A 23595-nucleotide genomic window follows, 5' to 3' on the forward strand; every position below is an offset into this window, starting at 1 on the left:
CCTGTCCATGAGGTTGTTGTACTTGTTTCTTTGTCTTTTAAAGGTGCTTTAGTCTTTGCCTTTGAAGCTGAAGTCGTTTTAATGTATAAATGTGTAGGTCTGAATACACCCTCTGAAGCCAATGCCTGCTCAGCGGCTCCGGACCCATCTGAGGGAATTGTTTCGGAGGGTCCAATACCTTGAGTATCCAGCGGCCTAGTCGGTTCCACGTGGGAGTCGGAAGCGGCCTGCGGCTCTAAAGTAGTGGGCGTCAGGGGCTGCGAAAGCACCTCACTGAGAACTGGCGACTGGCTTAGAGGAAGCCTCGTTGTCAGTTTTGGACCTCAGCTGCCGGTCTTTGCGTTTTTTGTGAACTCCGGTAGTCTGACAGCTATCCGACATTGTATAATTAAATCTTCGGCCAAAATAACAAAAAGCAAAATCGTACCAACGTTTAATAGTATGTTGGTAAAATCTAGCACAAAACTGACGACTAGCTACGTCGTGGTCAGGGCCTTAAGGAATACAGTAAGAATGAAAGTCCTTATGAGGTATTTGCTTCCCACAAGAAATACAATTAACTTTTTCTGACATTGGTCTGGAGCAAGAAAAAGGTTTCCCCAACAGGGTACTTCGCTTTTAATGAAGACTTCGGATCTGAAATTCAAACACGAAAATCTCAGGAGTCGGCCTACCGGCACTTGCGAACTGCTTCTGCTTCGGGCACCGCGCAGCAAGAAAGACTGGAGAAAATGGCGTCGGCTGCATCTTTTATACCCCGGACGCCCTGACGTCAGGCAAGAAGCGACAGCAACCAACGCCAGATCAAGACTTTGGAATCCAGGCCAACTGAGGGCAACCTGCCAGCAGGATAATCCAAATGTAATGACTGCAACAGTGAAACACGAAGAACATCCAGCAATGTTTGAAATGAATAACATGTTTTAAACTAAAAAATTGAACAAGCCGCAACAAGTCACATCTGATCCATGCCTACTGCCACCGTCTGTTCACATACACAGGCATCACTTGCAAACACAAGTCATTTGTTCTTTGTAAACTATGTGCTCCAACTGTTCAAAGTCTGTGTGAACTGCCTGTGTATATTTTCTGTATACATTGTTCATTTTTAAATTTTTATCACTGCTTAGTGTTTACCAGGTCGGTCTGAACCTGTCTTGTATCAGTGTTCCACCCATCAACAACTCAAATACATTGGCCTAAGCTAAAACACACACTCGCACCAAAAGGAATCTACTGGAAATGAAAGACAACAAATCTAATGGAACTGTCAAACTTTAATAAACCTATTAAGGAAAAATTAAAACTGCATGACAGAAATTTGGCTTTTCTGAACTACAGAGGGCTAGTTCACACAAATACGATTTTATTCTTCCAAAGAGAACTGAAACGTTTACAAAAAGAACATTGTTTAACTTGAAAAACTATGCCCCAAGCAATTTATACTGCATAAATGTGTACATACCTACTTATGCATATAAAGAAAAAACACATGAACAAAAATCCGGATGACAAGCTTACAAATCGTTTTAAAACACTAGATAAAATCCATTCTGTACAATCTCAGTTGTAGTAAAATTTTAAGCATCTGACAGCATCCATTAACTCGAGGAAAATCTCTTCGGCTTATTGTAGCACTCCTGCTTCTTTCAGCAAATTAAGCAAATTCTGGATATTTCCTTCTGTAAAAAGAAATATTAACAGTGTTTACACATGCACTTCACAGGTGGAATGCAGTCATGTTATCAGGTTGCACAGAGGTCCATCATAAAAATCATGCACATCCTTCACAATACCACATGCATTTCCTTCCATACTGGCTGATCTATGAAGAACTCCCTTGATAGGTCCTAGACTGCTTAATAAAAGTAGAAGCAAAACACAGGTGAAGCAATTTTATACATAACAGAATAAATGGACTGGAGTTAGAAAATTTAGCAGTCAAATTACAGCTCAAAGTAACTGCATTGTCTTTGAACAGTCTTCATTAATTTAAGAGCATACATAATTAAGCCAGGTTAGCAATCAAAAAGACAAAAAATTAAAAAAAAAACAAAACATTTTGCATAAAACAATTCACTGAAAGTGATGAGTTTTTATTACATACTAAGCTAGAGTGGCCTCACTAAGTTATCCAAGGAGATAATGTGCCATTTCTGAGCAATTCTGCCCACGTCCAACAATGAACATTAACTCAAGTTGTTCCGGTCAATGCAGTGTATGGCTGGCTTTTCAGTTTCCATTTTTTTAAATATTTTTTTTGGCAACCAGCATAAGTTTCTGAACTACAGAGCTGCTATCACCGATTTTGTGAAAGATCCCTTTGAGAATAGTCCTAAAAGGAAAAGCTCTGGTGTCAAGTTTCACAATTTTTCTACGTACTACTCAGCACACCCTGCAAATCTTCCCAAAAATAAAAGCAATTTGGAACAAACCCAAAAGATAAATCGAATTCCCAACAGAAGGACAATCGCATTCAAACATGGTGCAGAAACAGTTGGGAAATGGACTGCTAAAGGGCAGAGTTTTTGCAGAAAGACTGCCACATGAAAAATCTCAGATTCTGTGAGGGAGTTTCAACTCCTCGGCCCAAATTACTTCAGGAATAGACAAGTTTTGGGTCTCTTTCCCCAAAGTACTCTATATCTGTCTGTAGTGAATGCCAGAGTTTGAACTAAAATCCTACAAGGGCAGCTGATCTGACTCTTCCCTAAACATCTCCACTATCTGGTATTTACTAACCAGGAAAAACTGTGGAAAGCCAGAGGAGCACACTTCAGAAATTTGCAGTCTCTGCAGTTCTAATAAGTGCATAAAAGTTTCAGCTGACAACTACCTGGAAAGAACCTATAAAACATTTCCCGGGAAAATAACAGTTGTGTAAAATCTTACCATAACCATAAATGTCCTTCTCTTCCATGTTGCAGTACTCTAGGTGTTTGATTTCCTGCTCTCAGGCAACTCGTACGTTGGCTTCTATACAAAAGCTTCAGCTTGGCTGCTGTAAGTGTGCGTGGGATGCCACGCGCAGGGCCATAAACCAAGAAGCCTTAAATGTGATGTCTGCATGCAAAATCCTCAGAACTTGAAGGCCAGCAAGCAGAGAATAAGGCCCAGCAGGAGGTGTGCCAGTTGTTTACAGGTGTGTGACTTGGAGACCTACTGAAATGTAGGTAGTGCAGGAAGGTATAAGACTAGGGGGACTGGTGGGCAGGAAGGAATACTGCAACATGGAAAAGGACATCTATTGTTATGGTAAGAATTTACACAACTATTCTATGTCCTTCTATTCCTATGTTGTAGTATTCTAGGTGTGGGAGTGTACCACAGCTTAAGAGGAGGAGTGGATGGTGGTAGATGCAGAGGGTTCTACAAGACCCTGCAAGATTCCTCTGGCGAATCCTGTTCTAGCTCTGGAAACTTGATCCAATTTGTAATGCTTGGTGAAAATTGGCTGCTTCCAAAATGGAAGCTGTCTCTAGGCCTTTCATGCAGGCCCTCGAGGTGGCCACAGCTCTATTAGAATGGGCCTAGACTCCCATTGGGGGTTCCTTTCCATGGTGAGAGTAGAAGCAAATAGCTTTCTGGATCCAGCATGCAATGGTTTGCTTGGAGACCGCCTTGCCCAGAGCTATAGGGTGGAAGGAGACAGAGCTGGTTAGTCTTTCTGACAGCCTTGGTCTTGTCCAGGTAGAATCTAAGTGGTTTGTGTACATCCAGGGAATGCAGTATCCTCTCCACTTTGTTAGTGGGTGAGGGGAAAAATGGTGGGCAGATGAATGGATTGGTTAAGAGAGATCACTGACCACTTTAGGCATAAAGGAGGGGTTGGTTCGCAAGGACACTGTCTGTGGAACACAATGTAAGGGGGACAGGCCATTAGAGCCTGCAGTTCTGACACTCTTCTGGTTGAAATGATAGCCACCAGAAGGACAGTCTTCCATGTACACATCTGTATGGAGGAAGGGCCGGCAGGTTCAAAGGGATGTTGGGTTAATTTCTCTAAGATGTAGTTAAGGTCCCAAGGCGGAGGGATAGGTTTCCTGGGTGGACTAATGTGCCAGACCCCTTTAAGGAAGAGCTTTATGTCGAGCCTGGACAGCAAAGGGGGGTTCCAGGCCTCTTGCAGAACCTAAAGTACGTCCTCTGAAAAAGGAGGGGCAGGCAGGCTGATATGGCCAAGAGACTTTTACAGAAGAATAAGAAAGGTCATTTTTTATCAACTGACAAGTAGTTTAGAACCAGGGGAACCTCAGTTGAGCTGGGGTCCCTTCCCTTTTGCAGGCACCATTTTGCAAATCATTCCCATTTAGCCAGGTAAGATTTTCTGGTGGTAGGTTTCCTTGCCTCCCTTTGGACTGAAAGCATGTCCTGTGAGTAGTGGTGTCTGAAAGGACTCAAAAGTTTATCACCCACAGAGTCAGAGACAACATCTGTACCTGTGGGTGTAGGAGAGTTTTGTCTTGTGACAGTAAGTCCAGCTTGTAAGTCCAGCTTGTAGGGTAACGGAGTGATTTCCCTTGGCTAGTTTGTGAAGTAGGGGGAACCAGTGGTGCCTTGGCCAGTAGGGAGTCATTAACAAGATTTTTGGTTTGTCCTCCTGGATTTTCAGGACGACTTTCTGAATCAGTGGCAACAGGGGGGAAACAAAGGAACTTCCCCTTCCAAGAGAAGCTGAAAACGTCCACTATCCATTGTAGAGGTGAATGGGGTTTTGAGCAGAAGCTCTGCATTTGCCTGTTCTGGGGGGAGGGAAAAAGGTCTATTTGTGGAGCACCCCACCGGTGGACTAGGTCTAGGAAGACCTCCCTGTTGAGCATCCATTCGTGTTGAGGGGAGGAGGTCCTGCTCAAGAGGTCTGCTTGGTGGTTGTTCTGTGAGGGGATGTATACAGCCTACAGGACTAAGCTGAGCTGGGAGGCCAAGTCCCATATTTTTATTTTTCTTTTACATTTGTTGACCGGGCTAGTCCAGCTTGATATACATCCACTTTCAGTGGAGGCCCGAGGAGAAAAGCCCCACAAACGAAAAATAGGCCAAGACAATGATATTTACAATAGAAATTGGTACATTACAAAGCTTTATAACATATTACATATCTAGGATTTTATATTCTGTACTCCAACAGGGAAAAACACTGATGTAAATAAACCTAGATGCAACAATACTTTGTATTAATAATGCAAATTATATCTAAGAGATACTATAAATTCTAAAGTCGCACAAAAATATCAAAAGAAAAACGCTAGTGTTAAGTGGATAGAGTATTCAAAAGCAAAGTACACAATTATAATGTTCAGTCTCGCAAGAGTTCTGGTCTTGTATGAAAATGGTTAGTCATTGAATTGTATATACATATTTACATGAGGAATAATCCTCAGAATGGTCAAGCACACTATTATCAGTGAGTAAACAAGACAATGTTCATAAGAGGCTAGAAATCAGCAGGGATAGACTGCACAGCTGATGGGCCTTTGTTCCTCCCTGCTTGTTGAGGTACCACATCACCATGGCGTTGTCGGTGACAATCTGGAGCACCCCTGGAACCAGAAGGGGAGTGATGGTCTGTAGAGCTAAGAAAACTGCTGCCATAAACTGATATTGGTGTGTTTGGCCTGAAGAGAGGGATGCCACTTCTCCTGACTCTTGTAAGAGTCCAGAGTTGCTCACCAACCTGAATCTGAGGCATCTGTATGCATAACTTGGGTTGGGGTGGGGGCTGTAGTGGGAGCCCTGGATTCAATTTCACTTGCTGGATCCACCAGTTGATTTCTGTTTTCAGACAGGGAAGGAGGGGATGGCCTGCTCTAGGGCATGTAAGTGCTGGGACCAGGTGTTCTTCAGGAACCACTGCAGCCTGCACATGTGCATTCTTGCCAGAGATAGCACGGGGATGGTTGATGCCATCAAACCCAGGAGGTGAAGAAAATGTCATGCCATCACCTTTCGGCATTTGAGAGTTTCCGGAAGTGGGAAGTTAAAAGACAGAACCTTGTCCTGAAGTAGAAAGGCCGCCTTCATTGTGTCTGTTCTGATTCTGCAGCAGAGGAAAATCTTGTCCTGGCTTAGGATCAGAAAGTATTTGGGGAGGTTGATGGTGAATCCTACGTTCTGCAGAATGGACATGGTGAAATGTAGATGCTTTAGTAGAGCATCCCTGGACTCTGCCAGAATCAGGATGTCATCCAGACGAGGGTAAATTTGTATCCCCTTGAGTTCTGCAGAAGGCAATGGCTGGAGCCAGGCACTTTGTAAAGACCCTGTGGGTTGGGCAAGGGCAAGGCAGTAAATTGGAAATGAGAGGGCCAGAGAAATGCAGGAATTGTCTGTGGGAACTCCTGATGGGTATGTGCAGGTAGGCTTCCTTTAGGTCTAGGGTGACCATGAAGACTTGGCTGGAATGTGAGGTAGCAAGGAGGGAGGAGAGCATTTTGACGGAGGGTACCTGAAGATGTAGGTTTAGAAAGGACAGATCTAAGATGGATCTCCAGGGGCCATCTTTTTTGGGACCAGGAGACGACTGGAGTAAAACCCTTTCCCTTCTTGTCCTGGAGGGAAGGGCTCTATTGTGCCTAGCTGTAGATGATCTGCCCGAACTTGTGGCATGAGATGGGGCCTGGTTTTTGGGGAAGGAAGGGATGCCTCTTCTGGGTGGCTTCTCTTTCCAGGATAGGAAGTACCCTTTTTTGGATAATGTTTAAGACCCTCTGGTCTGAAGTGATGGAATGCCAAAGGGGGAGACAGTGGGAAAGGCGGGCTGAGAGGGGGAGGTGAGCAAGGCAGTCACGCATTACTGGGGCCTCTTCTGTCCTGAAAGGGCTGCCTGGGTTGCTGTGGTGGAGCAGAAGATCTGGAGTTAGAAAGTCTTCTGACCCCTCTCCTAGACCTGGAAGAGGAGGGCTGTGGAGTGAGTCTTACAAATGGGACTTTAGCAGGGTAATTCCTGTAATACCTTGGTATGGGCGACACCAGCAGGTGCTCAATGTCCTGGAGTTCTTTGCTTTCTTGCAAATTTTTAAAAAGGCCAGCGGATTGTTTTCCAAACAGCACATTGTGGGGTCCAGAGGGGCATCCAGGATTTTAGCCTTGAAGTCCTCGAGGAGGTTCTGGAGTCTTAGCCATGAGTACCTCCTGAGGGCTGAAGCAGATGCTGCAGACCTGGCGGACGCTTCTGCAGCATCACAGCTGCACCTTTTGGAGTGCCTGGCTACCTGTTGGGCCAAGGAAAGTTTGAATGAGATTTGCATCTTGCTGGGACTGTCAGGCAAGGTAGCCAGCATGGAGGGGGCTTGAGAAACCAAGTCTAATGCATAATTGGTCATGTGGGTCTGACAGTTTATGGCTCTGAAAGCCATAGAAGTGTACACTTTCTCCATCCTATCAATGCACTTACTATCAGTGGGTAGTAGGGAGGCAGAAGGCAGCAGCCTAGAAGATTGTTTATCTGCTGTGGTGGCAATGACAGCTGTGTCCACCAAGGGTGGCTTAACTAAGAATTTGTGGTTCTCTGGTACTTTACAAGAAGCGGTCAGGACGATTAGAGGCCAGAAGTTGGGAGTCAGGGGCCTCAGAGTCTGCATTGAAGGGATCCAAGTAAGCAGGCAAAACAGGAGGGAAACTGCTGAAGAGAAGGGTGACTTCACTTGCAGCAGTTCAAAGTACCTTTTCTGGGTGTCAGCCATTTGGGAAGTAGCCCATTTAAAGTAAAGTAATCCATCTTGGTGATGGTCTCACCAAAAGTAATGTCCTCAGGGGAAAGTCCCCCTCCACAGATTCCTCATTCGGAGAGGCAATCTGGGAAACACAAGAAATTGACTCCTCTGATGAAGAGAGAGAGTCATATTCTTCTTCCCTGACCTGAGGGGTTATGGATGGAAGAGAAGGCCTAGGGCTTAGAAGAGGCAAGGTGGAAGTGGCTGAGGCTGAAGGCCCAAGGGCCTGAAGGGCCTGCATGAGAGAAAGCGAAGGCCTGCCAACCAGTGTGACTTCTGAAGAGGCGGAGGTATGTTTAGTTCTCCGCTTTTCTTTTGGCTGGACAGGAAGAGAGTGGCCTGGTGTCGAGTCTGGAGATTAGCACATCCGAAGTCTGTATCCCTGCTGAAGGTACCACCGAAAAGTACAGTTTTGTACCCACCATAAATGTAGATGTTCGAGTGCTAATACAGCTGCAGTAATAACATATGGGTTCTCTGCCGTCAGGCGGTCCCTTGGTCGGCCGAATTCCAAAGTCTAGTTCTGGCGTCGGTTGTTGTCGCTTCCTTTCCTGACGTCAACGAGGCAGAAGTATACAAGACACAGCCGACGCCATTTTCTTCAGTCTTTCTTGCCCCAGATGTCAGGTGCCCCCAGTAGGAAGGCAATACATAAATTATATTTGTATACATGCAATGCAATGTAATCAAAAAACAGCAGTTGCAAGCAAATATACCATAGAAGGATAACCCAAACAGGTTGTATGAAGAGGGGTTAGGTCCTAAGCCATTACCAACAGGGGAAGGATGGAGGGAAATCTGTACTGCAGCTGTGTTAGCACTCGAACATCTACATTTATGGTAGGTACAAAACTGTACTATGTTCATTGTGCATACATCTGCAGTAATAACATATGGGTAGAATCCCAAAGCTACGCACAGGGTGGTAGGCACTAGGTAGAACTGGGGTGAGCCAGAATGCCCTGCAACACAGCAGTAGCAAAGCCTGCTCTAGTTTTGGAATATAAAGGCAGGTGGTAGTGTCTTGTGAAGGTATGCACAGAACTCCAAGTGGCTGCCTCCAAAATATCTTTGGTAGGAACTCCTCTGAGGAAGGCTGTAGAGGTAGCTGTGGCCCTGGTGGAGTGGGATCTGATGCCTGTAGGGACAGATTTTCCATGATAGGAGTAACAAAACCGTATGCAGTGGCCTATCCATTTTGAAATTGTCTGTTTGGTCACTGGCTTCCCTTGAGCTCCTACAGCATAGGACACAAAAAGTTGTTGTGATTTCCTAAAAGGCTTTGTTCTGTCCAAATAATAACGTAGCTGTCTATGGATGTCTAAAGAGTGTAGCAGCCTTTCCCCTTTGTTTTGAGGATTGGGGTAAAAGGTAGGCAAGTGTATGGCTTGATTTAAAGCTACCCTGGATACCACTTTAGACATAAATGATGGGTTGGTTCGAAGGGAAACCCTGTCCTGATGGAAAATGAGAAAGGGCTGCACAGCCATGAGAGCTTGTAGTTCCGAAACCCTACGAGCTGAGGTAATGGCCAGAAGGAAGGCTGTTTTCCAGGACAAAATGTTGCAAATCTGTTGAGGCAGCTGGTTCAAAGGGAGGCAATGTTAATTTTTCTAGAATATAATTAAGATCCTAGGCTGGCACTGGTTGTTTCCTTGGTGGTCTTATATTCTTAGTCCCTCTGAGGAACTGTCTTAAGAGTGGGTGGGAGAATAAGGGTGGATCAGTGTTGAATTCTGCAGAAATGGCTGAGGCATGGATTTTTATGGAGGAAAATGAGAGTCCACTGTTCAGCAGCTCAGCTAGATACTGTAATACCTGAAGCAAATTTAGTTTTGTAGGGTCCTGGCCTTTTTTCTCATTCCAAGAGCAAAACCGTTTCCATTTTGCAGAGTAAGCCTTTCTAGTAGATGGCCTTCTGGCCTCCAAAATGACATCCTGTACCTCTTTGGAGAGTAAGGTCTGTTGAGGTGTTAAGGAATTTTCCATGCAGCAAGATTGAGTGTTTTCAGCTGACTGTAAAGAGTTTTGTAGTTGTGCTGAGTCAGCAGAAGAGGCATTAGAGGTAGGGACCAGCGAGGAGTATGTGTTAGACTCCTCAGGAGTGGGTACCAGTGTTGTCTTGGCCAGTCTGGAGCAATCAGTATCATCTTTGGTCTGTCTGCTCTTGCTTTCAGGAGCACCTTGGGCAGAAGAGGCAGAGGTGGGAAAGCGTAAACTGTCCATGCTGTCCAACTGAATGAAAGGGCGTCCACTCTCCAAACCTTTGGATGAAAGGTCCTTGAACAAAACTTTTCCAATTGATGATTCCTGTGGGAGGCAAAGAGATCTATGTCTGGCCTCCCCCACGCTTGGATTATCGTTGTAAACACTTTAGGATGCAACTTCCATTCGTGTGGATCTGTCATATTTCTGCTTAGATTGTCTGCCAGCGTGTTTTCCAAACCTGGTAAGTACTGTGCTTGAAGTTCGATTTGCCATTCCAGAGCCAAGTTCCAAAGTGTCATGTCTAGTCTACACAGAGGGTATGAATGTGTTCCTCCTTGTTTGTTTACGTACCACACATAACTGTGGTGTTGTCTGTTCTTATCAATAATTGTCCTGGATGCAGGAGGTCCTTGAAAGCTGTAATTGCATTTATCACTGCTAGCATTTCTTTTTGATTGATGTGAAGGTGCTTTTCCTTTTGGGACCATTTGCCCTGAATGCACCTGTCTGTCATGTGCGCCCCCCAGGCGTAATCTGAGGCGTCTGTTGTGATGACTTGATTTGCTTGAGGCTTGCAGAATGGGAGACCTGTGTTTGTTTGACATGCTTGAGCCCACCATAGAAATTCCTTTTGCAAACATGGAATTATTGGTATTATTGTTTCCAAACTGTGGCTGTGTTGAGACCATAGATTTTTTAGGTACCATTGAAGTTTCCTCATATGCAACTTTGCACATGGGATTAAAAGAATGCAAGATGCCATGAAGCCCAGAGCCTGCAGGATTTTCCTTGCAGTAAGCCTGGTACAATTTGCTAGCATTTTGAAGTACTGAGTTAGTTGCCTCTGCTTTTCTGGCGTAAAATAGGCCATCTGGGTGTTTGTGTCCAAGTTGGCACCCAGGAAAGTTATTTTCTGAGCTGGTGTTAGCCTGGATTTCTCTTTGTTGATTGTGTATCCCAGAGCATTCAGTAACCGTGTTGTATAAGCCAGATGTTCCAGAAGTATGCGCTTGCTGTCCGCTTGGATCAGGCAGTCGTCCAAATAAGGGTAAATTTGTATCCCTTGAAGTCTGCAGTAGGCAATTACTGATGCCAGGCATTTCGTGAATACTCTGGGCGCAGTAGATAAGCCAAAGGGCAATGCAGAGAATTGATAGTGGATTGAACCTGCAAGAAATCTGAGGTATCTTCTGCAGCTTTGTCTGATAGGGACATGCAGGTATGCCTCCTTGAGGTCCAAAGTTACCAACCAAAACCCCTTGCCCAGCATGGGAAGAAGCTGCTGTAATGTGAGCATCTTGAATTTTGGTACGAGTAAGAATGTGTTTAGGATGGATAAGTCCAAAATGGGTCTCCAGTCGGTTCCTTTCCTTGGTACCAGAAATAGCCTGGAATAAAAACCTTGACCTTGTTCGTGAGTAGGTACCTCTTGAATAGCTTTCATGTCTATGAGCTTTGAAATTTGTAGTAGTGCCTCTGCCCTTTGATTGTGTGGCAGGTTTGGCATGCCTCTCAGTTTTGGAAGAGCTTGAAAATGAAATCTGTAGCCTCTGTTTATAACGTCCAGGATCCATTTGTCTGTTGTGACCATATGCCAATTTCTTGTAAATAATGCCAGCTTTCCACCCAAGGGTGCTGCCAGCTGAGACTTGCTTGGCATGGAAAGGAGGAAGTCATTGGGTTTCTTTCCTGTATTGCTGTGCATTGTTTTCGCCACCTCTTGGTGCTGGAGTTTGCCATTGCCTGCCTCTATATGATCCTTGTGATTGCCCTCTGCCCCTTGTGCGCCTATATCTACCTCTTTGGGGCCTGTCCGTGGCTGGAAAGGACCAGTTTTTAGAAGGCCAATTTCTGCTAAAACGTGGTGGTTGAACCTGTAGAAAAGCTTTGACAGTTTGCATAGATTTGGCTTTTTCTTCCATTTTCCGTAGTATCTCCTCAGCATTAGTACCAAATAGCACATCCTTTTGTAAAGGAGCATCTAGTAATTTAGCTTTCACATGATCAGGCAAGATTTGTTCCCTAAGCCATGCATGCCTACGAATGACTGATCCTGTAACAGCAGCTCTACTTGAGGCCTCTAGGGCATCATAACCACATTGTAAAGTGCGTTTACCCACTTGTTCTGCACTATGCATCATATCCAGCAACTCCTTCAAATCTGGTTGTTCAGGTTGAGACATTTTATTTCTTAATTGTGATAACAGAAACTGCTGATATTTAAGCATATGAAACTGACAATTTAATGCCCTCATGGCTAGGGTGGCCGAGGTATATACCTTTTTCCCCCACCTTTCTAAGGATCTTGACTCTCTTTCGGAAGGTAGTGAATTCTTAGCAGTAGAGGCCTTCATTCCCTTGGGGCCTTGAGAAATGGTTTCAGGGTCAGCATTATGGCTTTTGAAAAGAAATTGGTGAGAGTTAGGAACTCTGTAGTACCCATCAGGCTTGACTGGGGCAGGAGGCAAAGAATCCGGGTTAAGGCAAGCCTCCGAATAAACATTAAGTACATCCAAGACAGGAGGCATCACCAGAGGTCTGTGTTGAGGCAACAAAAGAAATTCCCTCAGTCTTTTCTTGGAATCAGAAAAGTCTTGGCCTTCCCAATGGAAGTGTTCCCTCAAAGTGTGCAAGGTTTCCCCAAAAGAATAATCCTCAGGAGGGCATACAGAAGGAATGGATTGCTCTGCATCAGAATCTTCAAAAGGGGAGTAAGAGTGTTCCTCTACATCAGAGTGTTCTGAAATAATGGAGCCCTGATCAGAAGAGGGAGAATCTTCCTCCACTCTGGGCCTCTTGTCAGGAGGGGGTTGGGAACCCCTGATAAGAGTAATTAAATCCTCAGCCATTTGAAGCATCTGTTTTTTAGGCATGGGGCCTGTGGATGGGCCCTGTGCAACAGGCCTCTTGGGATGCCTGGTTGATTTGGATTTAGTAAAGGCCTTAATGGAAAATGAAGATGAGGGTCTAAAGACACCATGGGTGGAAGTGGACCTGTCCACATTAGGAGACAACTCTCACAGTGGCTTCGGTGGTTGTAGTCTGGGTATGGGCCGAGGTACCTGCGGTCTCTGGTACAGAAGACCCCGCCAAAGAAGTGTCGTCGGTAGTCAGGGACTGCATAGGCGTCTCGCTGAGAACCGGACCACGTGTAGCCGGTTTTGGTGTGGTGTCAGTGGAGACCGCGGACCTCGCGTGTCGGTCCTTGCGTTTTTTGGACAAAACTATAGTCGGCGTCTCAGACGACATTTTATAATCAAATGCTTTACCAAATAAATGCTGGGCGAACTCCGCCAGACGCTTGATAGTGCGTTTATTGAAAGTAGCACAAAAGCGGCAGCCCGAGACGTCGTGGTCTGGGCCTAAACAAGGTATGCGAAGGGAATGGAAATCCTTATGCGGTATTTGCTTCCCACAAGAAATACAATTGTTAACTTTTTCTGACATCAGTCTGAGGCAAGAAAAGTTTCCCCAACGGGGTACTTAGCTTTAATGAAGACTTCAGTTTCCAAATTTTTCATAAATTCAGGAGCTGGCCGACCGGCACTTGCGAACTGCTTCTGCTTTGGGCACCGTGCGGCAAAAAAGACTGAAGAAAATGGCGTCGGCTGTGTCTTATATACTCCTGCCTCGCTGACGTCAGGAAAGGAAGCGACAACAACCGACACCGGACCTAGACTTTGGAATTTGGCCGACCGAGGGACCACCTGACGGCAGAGAACCCATATGTTATTACTGCAGCTGTATGCATGATGAACATCTGGTTCCCCCTTCACCTCAACGGGTGTCGTCTGAGTGAGCTCCGAGGACGTGCCAGTCAGCTGTGAAACAGCTTCCTCGAGGGACATAGCTGCAGTTGACGGATCCTCCGAGCATGCCTCAACCCCTAGAGCAGCAGTTGGCAGTGTGTCGGTAAGTGGAGTGGCAGGAGAAGGACTAGGAAACTTGCTCTTCTTGCGAAGGTTCAGGTGCGGCCTCTGATGCAGGATCCATCCTAAGGGCTAACCGTTTGAGGCGTTGGCTCTTGAGGTAGAGATTTAATGCAGCTAGATGACTGCTCAAGGTCTTCGGCACAAACAATTGACAAATAGCACAGGAGGAGTGATAGTGCTCCCGGCCTAGGCAAAAAAACACACCTGTCATGCATGGGCTTTCCTTGTGGGGTATCTGGCGCCCGCACTGGCACATTCCCTTTTTTCCTGCCATCAGCTAAAGGCTACAACAACCAAGCATTAGCTATAACAATAGTCAAAAATAAAGTTTTAACCCCAACGGGTTACCAGATATCTGTGAAGAAGCTATTGTACGATGTGAATATAGTCTGTGGCTGAAAAATTCTGGGGATTGTGCGTGCAGACGTCACATTTACGGACCCTTGGTTTATGGCCCTACACGTGACGTCCCACAGAGACTACAGTTGCCAAGCTGAAACTTTTGTATAGAAGCCAACATACGAGTCGCCTAAGGGCAGGAAATCCCACACCTAGAATACTGCAACATAGGAATAGGATGACATTAACAGACCCTTCTGATAAAAGCTGTCTTCAGCATTTCAGCTACATGCAAGTTGACTTTCTTGAAAGGGAATAAATGCAAACATCGGTGAATATATAATCAGGAGGAGGACTATCAGGACTCTCTTAACTGAACTTTGATTTCCTTTCTTCAAGCACTGGACAGTCACTGCAATCAGATTAGAAGGATTTTTCACAGCGTTGAATAAATAAACTACAAATAATTACTATAAATAAACTACTCAAACTACAGAGCCTTGAATAATTCCTAGGCAGTAACTGCAAATGGTCAGTTGTCAGCATACTACCCAGATAAACAAATGCAAAATAAAATAATGGAGACCTATACTTTTCCATGAGCTATTATACTCAAAAATAGGTTTAAAATGTAGAGGCTTCCAACAACTATAAAAAATCTGTAGCCGTAGTGCCCTATGTGGGGGTAGGATTCTCTGATAGGCTGGCAGTCTCTGCCTGAGTGCCTCACGAAGCTGTGTGATGACACCAGCCACAACATGTAAAAATTGGGAATTAAAGGGGCCACTCAGGAATTCATGGCAACCCATTATTTTTGTCCTCAAAACCAGAAAACAAGGAATTCGGTACGGTTGAGAGGTATAGGTAGGTAAGTATCTACTAGCAACTATATCAGCTCATACAAAATTCAACATTTTCAGATTCATCAAAGTTGTTACAACTGAGAATAGGAGACCTTCTAATGCACATAAAACTAAAGGAAGAACATGCTGTACAACGTCCTGTACCATCTGTGACACGTCAACGCAATTTCCATTGCTTAAATGGTTATTGCACCTTCTGGAGTAGGCTACAGGTATTCCATTCAATAGATGGATTAAATAACTCCAGTGTATCAGCGCCAGACATGTAATTAGATTACCTTTTGCTAGGAAAGACAAATGCTGAATTAAACCATTAGAATATATTCAATTGTCTGAGTGTTTTGTAATCACAGAAAAAGTCAAAGTCAGATAAAACCTTAAACATTTTGGTTGATCAACTACTGGATTAAAATATACAGAAGCAGACTGTTGGGAAATAGTAGATTTATACGGAGTCCCTGATAGTGTACCCAGCAATTGGTGCCATCCACTACTTAGAAGCTAATGGTTCCATATATAAAACAAAGAGGAGAAGGAGGGCACCCCTGTCTAGTACTTCTAGGTAGGGGACAGCATTTTCCCTACCCTTACGCTAGCTGAGGCATCTGCACAAATTCTCAAGAGACCAGTAAAAGGAGGGAAAGCTATCTATTCTAAGGCAAGGATATGAAATTGTCAAGTAACTCTGTCAAATATTTTTCTATGTCCTGACTTGCTATATGCACACTTCCCTTTCAATCTGCATCACCTACTATAAGTCTTGGACTCTATGAAGTGATGTGCCCTGGAATGAAACCTGTGTAATCCAAACGAATCAGAGAAGACGTGAATCTCACTAGCCTACTTGCCATTATAGACAATTTGTAATCGTGTTTAATACAGAGAGTGGTCTATAAGTAGTCTGAAAGGGGTCCTTACTGGGTTTCAAAACGAAAGATAATAGTTTGATTCCATGAAGAAAGTGGGGTTATCCCCCTTGTAAAATATAATTTAAGTTCATAAAGTTATCTGTAAATTTCTTATTACCCCACTTGTACAATTCCAAGGGTAGGCCATCTGAGCAAGATTTTCTCTGCTGCCAACTTAAGAAGGGACTGCTTGGTCTACTCCAGAGAAATGGCCTGGAGCAATCTACCTGCTTGCTCTGGGGAAGAGGACAGGGACAAAGGTACCAGAAAACATCTTGCATCTTCCAGTACTGCATGCCTAGATTCTTCAGTACCATACAGATCTTAGCGAAACACTTAAAATCCTGAGTGAATGACTAAAGCTAATGGACATTTTTTGCCTGTGGAGGTCTATCTCTTGCCTGCTGATGGAGACGAAAACCCAGAAATTTTTTATTTTGGGGAAGATTCCTCCAAGTTTGTTCATCTGAGTGCTACTTTCAGTTGATCAATTTTATAACCTAATAATTCAATACTTTTTGCTGCAGCGATGCAATAACCTCATAGGGGTCAGGCTGGGCTTCAGCAAATGGCTTGGCTAATAAATCTTGAAGTACTCTAAGCTTTCTAGAGGTCTGGATAGTTCCAGTCACAGTAAGACCTCAGAAAACCTCAAGTCTAGCCTTGAGTTCATCTCAGACAACTGGTACAGATTTGCCCAAGCTTTCCCTCTAGCACATTCCAGAAATTAAAAGGCATCTCACATTGATTCCTAAATATCTGTTCCCTGCAGAGAAACAAGTTTCAAGTGACAATGACATTCCAAAATTATCTTTAAGGAAAAATGTTGGACTGGGGCATGGTCAGAAAGTAAAACAGACCCATAAATTAAATCTCTGTCCATTTGTACACTCCTAAATTGTTAAATATTTAATTCTTAAAAATGTAAATTTAGTTGAATAAGTATGCACAAATGTAAAAGAGTAGAGTACTGATGAAAGTATCCCCACTATGCAAACTTTCAAAGTGTTGCATCTAATGTTGGAGTATAGGCTGTGTGCAAGTCTTGAGTGAACATCTGCAGCACATAATGTATAGTCCTCTGCCTAAATGCCTATAACTTTGTGCGAGATTGGATTAGTTTCTAAGGCGGCAAGTAAAATAATGTGGAGACATTCCGGGTGTGATACGCAGACCAATGTAACAAACTGACTAGCTAGTACAAACTGCACTGCAAAAAAAAAAAAAAAAAAAAAAAAAAAAAAAAAAACACCAACTCTCTCCATCTGTGAACTCAGCTGACAGGTCAAACAAGAGTCCTGTTCATTAACAATGCTGTGTCCAGTCTTCTCCCCAAAAGGTGGGAGAAAAAGATATAACCTCTGAATGAACTCTCTTCTTAACATTCATGGGAGTCTCCTGCAGAGATATAAAAGCCAGTCTAATCTGTTTAACATGCAAACACCTGCTGTTTTAACTGCATTAATACCATTTACAAGAAAACTGCACATCTTTCAAGCAATTCATAATGGTCCCTAAACAGGTGACCAAGCTTCCAAGAATTCTACCCCTGTTTAGGGAAACTTGTGATACCTGAACAAAATTACCACACTTCTCCAACTTAAACCAAATCTGTATAACTACCAATACAAGACAAAAGGTGAGAACAAAAAAGTACAATTGTGTAAGAACCTACAGTATTCCAACACTGTTGGGTTACCTCGTCAAAATAACCCATCTTGGCTGGCTCCAAGTATGGGGGTATTCGTGCACTTTACACAAGGTCACTGGTTTCTTTGTATTAGTGCTTCGTTAGTGGCCTAACTTTTTTTTGTGTGTGAATACCAGACCTTGTGTTGCAGAAGGTGGTCAGCATGAGTGGAGTGTTTAAGCTTGCACAGCCTAGGAAGACCGGGCCCTGGGAATGGGTCAACAGACTTTTTACACTTATTGTGAATCCTAGACTCTAGGATTGAGACCATATAGATGAAATGCTTTAACAGGGTCTTTCAGACAGGACGCTCGTATTAGCAGATTGCGGAGGTATAAGAATATCTGAATTATCAAGAATCCTGAAAAAGCTACAACAGGGGCTAAGCACTTTGTTAAAACCTCAAGGGCTATGGATAAAGTGTAAAGTGTACAAGTGTGATGAACAAGCAGAGAAAGTACAGTTTTGTACCTACCATAAATGTAGATGTTAGAGTGTTCACACTGCTGCAGTCATTACACTTGGTTATCCTGCCGTCAGGCGGTCCCCGCAGTCGGCCAGAGTTCCAAAGTCTTGGTCCGGCGTTGGTTACTGTCACTTCTTCCCTGACATCAGTGCGCCAGGGGGTATATAAGATGCATCCAACGCCATTTTCTTCAGTTTTTTTGCCCCAGATGTCAGGTGCCCCCAAGTAGGTAGGCAATACATATTGCTAATAAAAAGTATACATATAAAATAAAAACAATACCTTCAGTTACAAGCAAATACACCACAAAGGTTGTATAGGATAGAAAGGTATAGGGTAAGTCCAGCTAGTTCAGAGGCGATGGAGGGAGGGTAACCTGGACTGCAGCAGTGTGAACACTAACATCTACATTTATGGTAGGTACAAAACTGTACTATGTTCATCATGTTACACTGCTGCAGTCATTACACTTGGGTAGAATCCCAAAGCTAAGGTTGGGTGGCTGGTCTATAGAGAGTTAGGATTGGCTATGAGGCCCTGCAGAACTGCAGTGGCAAATCCTGCTCTGGATTTAGAGTAAAGAGGCAGGTGGTAATGCTTGGTAAAGGTGTGCACTGAACTCCGCCTCCAACATTTCCTTGGTAGGTACTCCTCTGAAAAAGGCTGTTGAAGTGGCTGTTGCCCTGGTGGAATGTGGTCTGTTATTTGGGACAGATTTTCCATGCTGTGTGTAGCAGTAACGAATACAGTGTCCTATCCATTTGGATATAGTCTGCTTTGTGATCCTGCAGCATATGCTACAAACAGTTGCTCAGTTTTCCTGAAAGCTTTTGTTTTGTCCAAGTAGAAGCGTAGCTGCCTGTGTATGTCCAAAGAATACAGAGGTTTCTCCCCTTTATTCCTGGGGTTTGGATAAAAAGTTGGCAAATGGATGGTTTGGTTAAGAGCCACACTAGATACCACCTTTGGCATAAAGGTAGGGTTTGTCCTTAAAGAAACCCTGTCCTGATGAAAAATTATAAAAGGTTCCACTGCCATTAATGCCTGTAGCTGAGAGACTCTTTGTGCTGAAGTTACTGCCAGGAGCAGAGCTGTTATCCATGATAAAAATTTTAGATCGGCTGTATTGGCTGGCTCTAAAGGTGGCAGGGTCAGTTTTTCCAAAATGAAATTGAGGTCCCAAGTTGGTGTTGGTGCTCTCCGGGGCAGTCTTATGTTTTTAGCCCCTCTCAGGTACTGCTTTAGCAAGGGATGAGAGAATAAAGGAGGATCCGTGTTGTAATGTGCTGAAATGGCAGAGGCGTGAATCTTAATTGATGAGAAGGATAGGGCTCTGTCCAGCATCTCAGTTAAGTATTGTAAAATCTGCGGAATGTTTGGAACAAGAGGGTCAAGGCTTTGAGCCTGGTTCCAGGCGCAGAATCTCTTCCATTTTTCTGAGTAAGCTATTTTGGTGCTAGGCCTCCTGGCCTCTAAAATGACATCCATAACAGCTTTAGAGAGAGGTGTTGCCTGTTTGACTAATGAATCTACCATGCAGCCAGGTTTAGGGTTTTGAGCTGACCGTGCAGGATCTGATTGTTTTGCTGAGTCAGAAGGTGTGGAATTTGAGGCAAAATCCATGGTGGGCCTTGAGCCAAGTTCCTTAAGATAGGGTACCAGTGCTGGCGTGGGCCAGTCTGGAGCAATCAGGATCATCTGTGGTTTCTCTTGTCTGGCTTTTAGGAGTACCTTTGAAAGGAGAGGCAGTGGCGGGAAGGCATAAACTTTTAGGTTTTTCCAGCTGAACAATAGAGCATCCACTTTCCATGCTTGTTTGTGATAAATCCTTGCGCAGAATTTTTTTAGTTGGCAATTCAGTGGGGTGGCAAAAAGATCCATGTCTGGGCATCCCCATTTTTGCGTTACCATGCTGAAGATTTGTGGATTCAATTTCCATTCATGAGGGTCCATGATATTTCTGCTTAGATAGTCAGCCAGAGTATTTTTCTTTCCTGGCAGGAATTGTGCTTGCAGGTGAAAGTGCAGTTTTGTACCTACCATAAATGTAGATGTCCGATAGATATGCAACTGCAGTCCTGACATATGGGTTGTCCTGCCTCAGGCAGCCCTTCGGTCGGCCAGATTCCAAAGTCTGGGTCCGGCGTCAGCCGATGTTGCCTCCTCCCCGACATCAGAGCGGCCAGAGTACAAAGGCATCAGCCGACACCATCTTCTTCAGTGTTTCTTGCCCCAGATGCCAGGTGCCCTCCAAGGAAGGTTAATTTTTGTGAATGGATAAACAGAAAAAAGCAGACATGCACAACAGTAATAAACAGATACACCATAACAAATAACCCCAGCTGATAGGTAAGGGGAGAAGGGACCCAAAAGGAAAAACAGAGGGGTAGGAGGGAGGGAAAACCTGACTGCAGTTGCATATCTATCGGACATCCACATTTATGGTAGGTACAAAACTGTACTATGTCCTTCAAGAATGCAACTGCAGTCCTGACATATGGGTTGAATACCATAGCCAAGCTGGGGGTGGTAGGACTAAGCAAGAGATGGTGTAGCTAGAAGGCCCTGCAGGACTGCCGAAGCAAAGCCTGCTCGGGATCTGGAGTATAATGGCAGGTTGTAGTGTCTGGTAAATGTATGCACGGAGCTCCATGTAGCAGCCTCTAGAATATCTTTTGTAGCCACTCCTCTTAGAAAGGCTGTGGATGTGGCCATAGCTCTGGTGGAGTGTGGTCTAATATTAGCTGGCACACTTTTTCCATGGAAAGAGTAACAGAATCTGATGCAGTGTCCAATCCATTTTGAGATAGTTTGTTTGGTGACTGCTTTTCCTTGCGCTCCAGCAGCATAGGCTACAAACAGTTGGTCAGACTTCCTGGTGGACTTTGTTCTGTCCAAGTAGTAGCGTAGTTGTCTGTGAATGTCTAAAGTATGCAGCAGCTTTTCCCCTTTATTTTGAGGGTTAGGAAAGAAAGTAGGCAGGTGAATTGCTTGGTTTAGAGACACTCCTGATATCACCTTAGGCATGAATGAAGGATTGGTCCTAAGGGAAAAACTGCCCTGATGAAAGATGAGAAAAGGAGGAACTGCCATGAGGGCCTGTATCTCCGAGACTCTTCTTGCTGAGGTGACTGCCAACAGGAAAACAGTTTTCCAAGAGAGAAATTGCATTTCTGAAGATGCTGCTGGTTCAAAAGGAGGAAGAGTTAATTTTTCCAAGACGTAATTGAGGTCCCATGCAGGAATTGGTAGTTTCCTTGGAGGTTTAATATTCTTTATGCCTCTTAGAAACTGTCTTAGCAAGGGATGCGAAAACACAGGTGGATCACAGTTGTAATGTGCTGAGATAGCTGAAGCGTGGATTTTGATGGAAGAGTATGAGAGGCCACTGTGAAACATTTCTGCCAAGTATTCTAATATTTGAGGTATGTTCATCAGTGATGCATCCTGGCCCTTGTTGACATTCCAGATGGTGAATCTTCCATTTGGCCGAATAGGTTTTTCTGGTGGAAGGTCTGCATGCCTCCAGCAAAATTTCCTGAACTTTTTCGGAGAGGGAGTCATGGGTCACAGTCATGGAACTCTCCAAGCTGTCAGCTTTAAGGTTTGCAGATTCTGATGAACAGTCTTGTAATTGTGTTGAGTCAGGAGCAGAGGCCATTGAGGCAAGGGCCACGGTTTGGTGTGAGTTATGCTCAGTAGCAGAGGATACCAGTGTTGCCTTGGCCAGTCTGGAGCTATCAAGATTCCTCTTGGTTGTTCTGCCTTGATCTTCAGTAACACCTTGGTGAGCAAAGGTAGAGGAGGGAATGCATAAATTGTTACAGCATTCCAGCTGAAGGAAAGAGCATCCGTTCTCCAAGCTAGAGGATGGTGTATCCTTGTGCAGAACCTTTCCAGGTGATGATTGAGATGAGATGCAAAGAGGTCTATGTCTGGTCTTCCCCATGCAGCTGTTATTTGTGAGAAAATGCGTGGGTGTAGCATCCATTCGTGTGGATCCAAGAAATTTCTGCTCAACCTGTCTGCCAGAACATTGTCCTTGCCCGGAACAAACTGGGATTGCAAGTAGATGTTCAGTTTCAGGGACTTTTCCCAAAGAATCATTGTTAGTCTGCAGAGGGGGTAGGAATGAGTGCCCCCTTGTTTGTTTATGTACCACATGACAGTGGTGTTGTCTGTCCTTATTAGCAGATGACCTTGCTGAAGAGATTTTCCAAAGGCTTCTAATGCATGTATCACTGCCAACATCTCTTTTTGATTTATGTGCTAATGCATTTCCATGGGAGTCCATTGCCCTTGAATGCATCTGCCGTCCATGTGCGCCCCCCATCCATGGCCTGAGGCGTCTGTTGTAATAGTTTGACTTGTTGGAGCTTTGTTGAAAAGCATGCCTTCGTTTAAGTGACTTGCTTGAGCCCACCACAAAAATTCCCTTTGCAGGCATGGTATGAGTGGTATGTCTTCTAGGTTGTGGCTGTGTTGCGACCACAAGCTTTTTAGGTACCATTGCAGCTTTCTCATGTGTAGTCTTGTCAGAGGGATTACAAGAATGCAAGATGCCATGAACCCCAGGGCTTGCAGGGTCTTCCTTGCGGTCAGGTGGGTTAGTTTTGCTAGGCTTTTGAAGTAATCTGTTAAATGCTCTTGTTTCTCCTCTGTGAGGAAAGCCATTTGTAGCTGTGTCCAACTTTGCTCCTAGAAAAATAATCTCTTGGGATGGCAGTAATCTTGATTTTTGAATGTTGACTGTGTATCCCAAAGCCTGCAGCAATTGAATGACATAGTCCAAGTGTTTTATCAAGGTTTGTTTGCTGTCTGCTTGTATGAGTCAGTCGTCCAGGTAAGGGTATATTTGAATCCCCTGGAGTCTGCAATGTGCCACCACTGATGCCAGGCATTTCGTGAATACTCTGGGCGCAGTAGATAAGCCAAATGGCAATGCTGAGAATTGATAGTGCTCTGTTCCTGCAAGAAATCTGAGGTATCTTCTGCAACTGTGTTTGATAGGGACATGCAGGTATACCTCCTTGAGGTCCAGAGTAACCAGCCAAGACCCCTTGCCCAGCATGGGAAGAAGTTGCTGTAACGCCAGAATCTTGAATTTTGCACCATGAGAAAAGTATTTAGCACAGACAAGTCCAAAATAGGCCTCCATTGTTTTTCTTTTCTTGGAACAAGGAACAGTCTTGAATAAAATCCCTGGCCTTGTTCCTGAGGAGGAACCTTCTCTACTGCTTTTATTTGTAACAGCTTTGAGACCTCTATGAGTGCCTCTGCCCTTTGATTTTGTGGCAGGTTTGGCATGCCTTGTCCCGTTGGTAAGGTATGGAAGTGGAACCTGTAACCTCTGTCTATTATGTCCAGAAATCAATTGTCCTTTGTTATAATGTGCCAGTATTTTGAGAATAGAGATAATTTTCCGCCTAGAGGTGCTTCTCTTTGAGCCTTGGTAGGCGGAGTGAAAGGTAAGTCAT

General features: G+C 44.3%; 1 protein-coding gene across 1 annotated transcript in view; it reads right to left on the reverse strand.

Moving 5' to 3' along the window:
* Positions 1–1259: 1259 nt before the first annotated feature.
* The window catches only part of LOC122796295, a gene marked incomplete in the record, with an annotated part of 1783369 nt that continues 1761033 nt past the window's right edge, over positions 1260–23595 (reverse strand). Inside the window, 1 exon segment of the mRNA XM_044064662.1 lies at positions 1260–1682. Within this exon segment, the coding sequence (XP_043920597.1) occupies positions 1627–1682 (56 nt within the window).

Source organism: Protopterus annectens, chromosome 3.part0, assembly GCF_019279795.1.
Source record: "Protopterus annectens isolate FY-2018-M chromosome 3.part0, PAN1.0, whole genome shotgun sequence".
Lineage (NCBI taxonomy): Eukaryota > Metazoa > Chordata > Ceratodontiformes > Protopteridae > Protopterus > Protopterus annectens.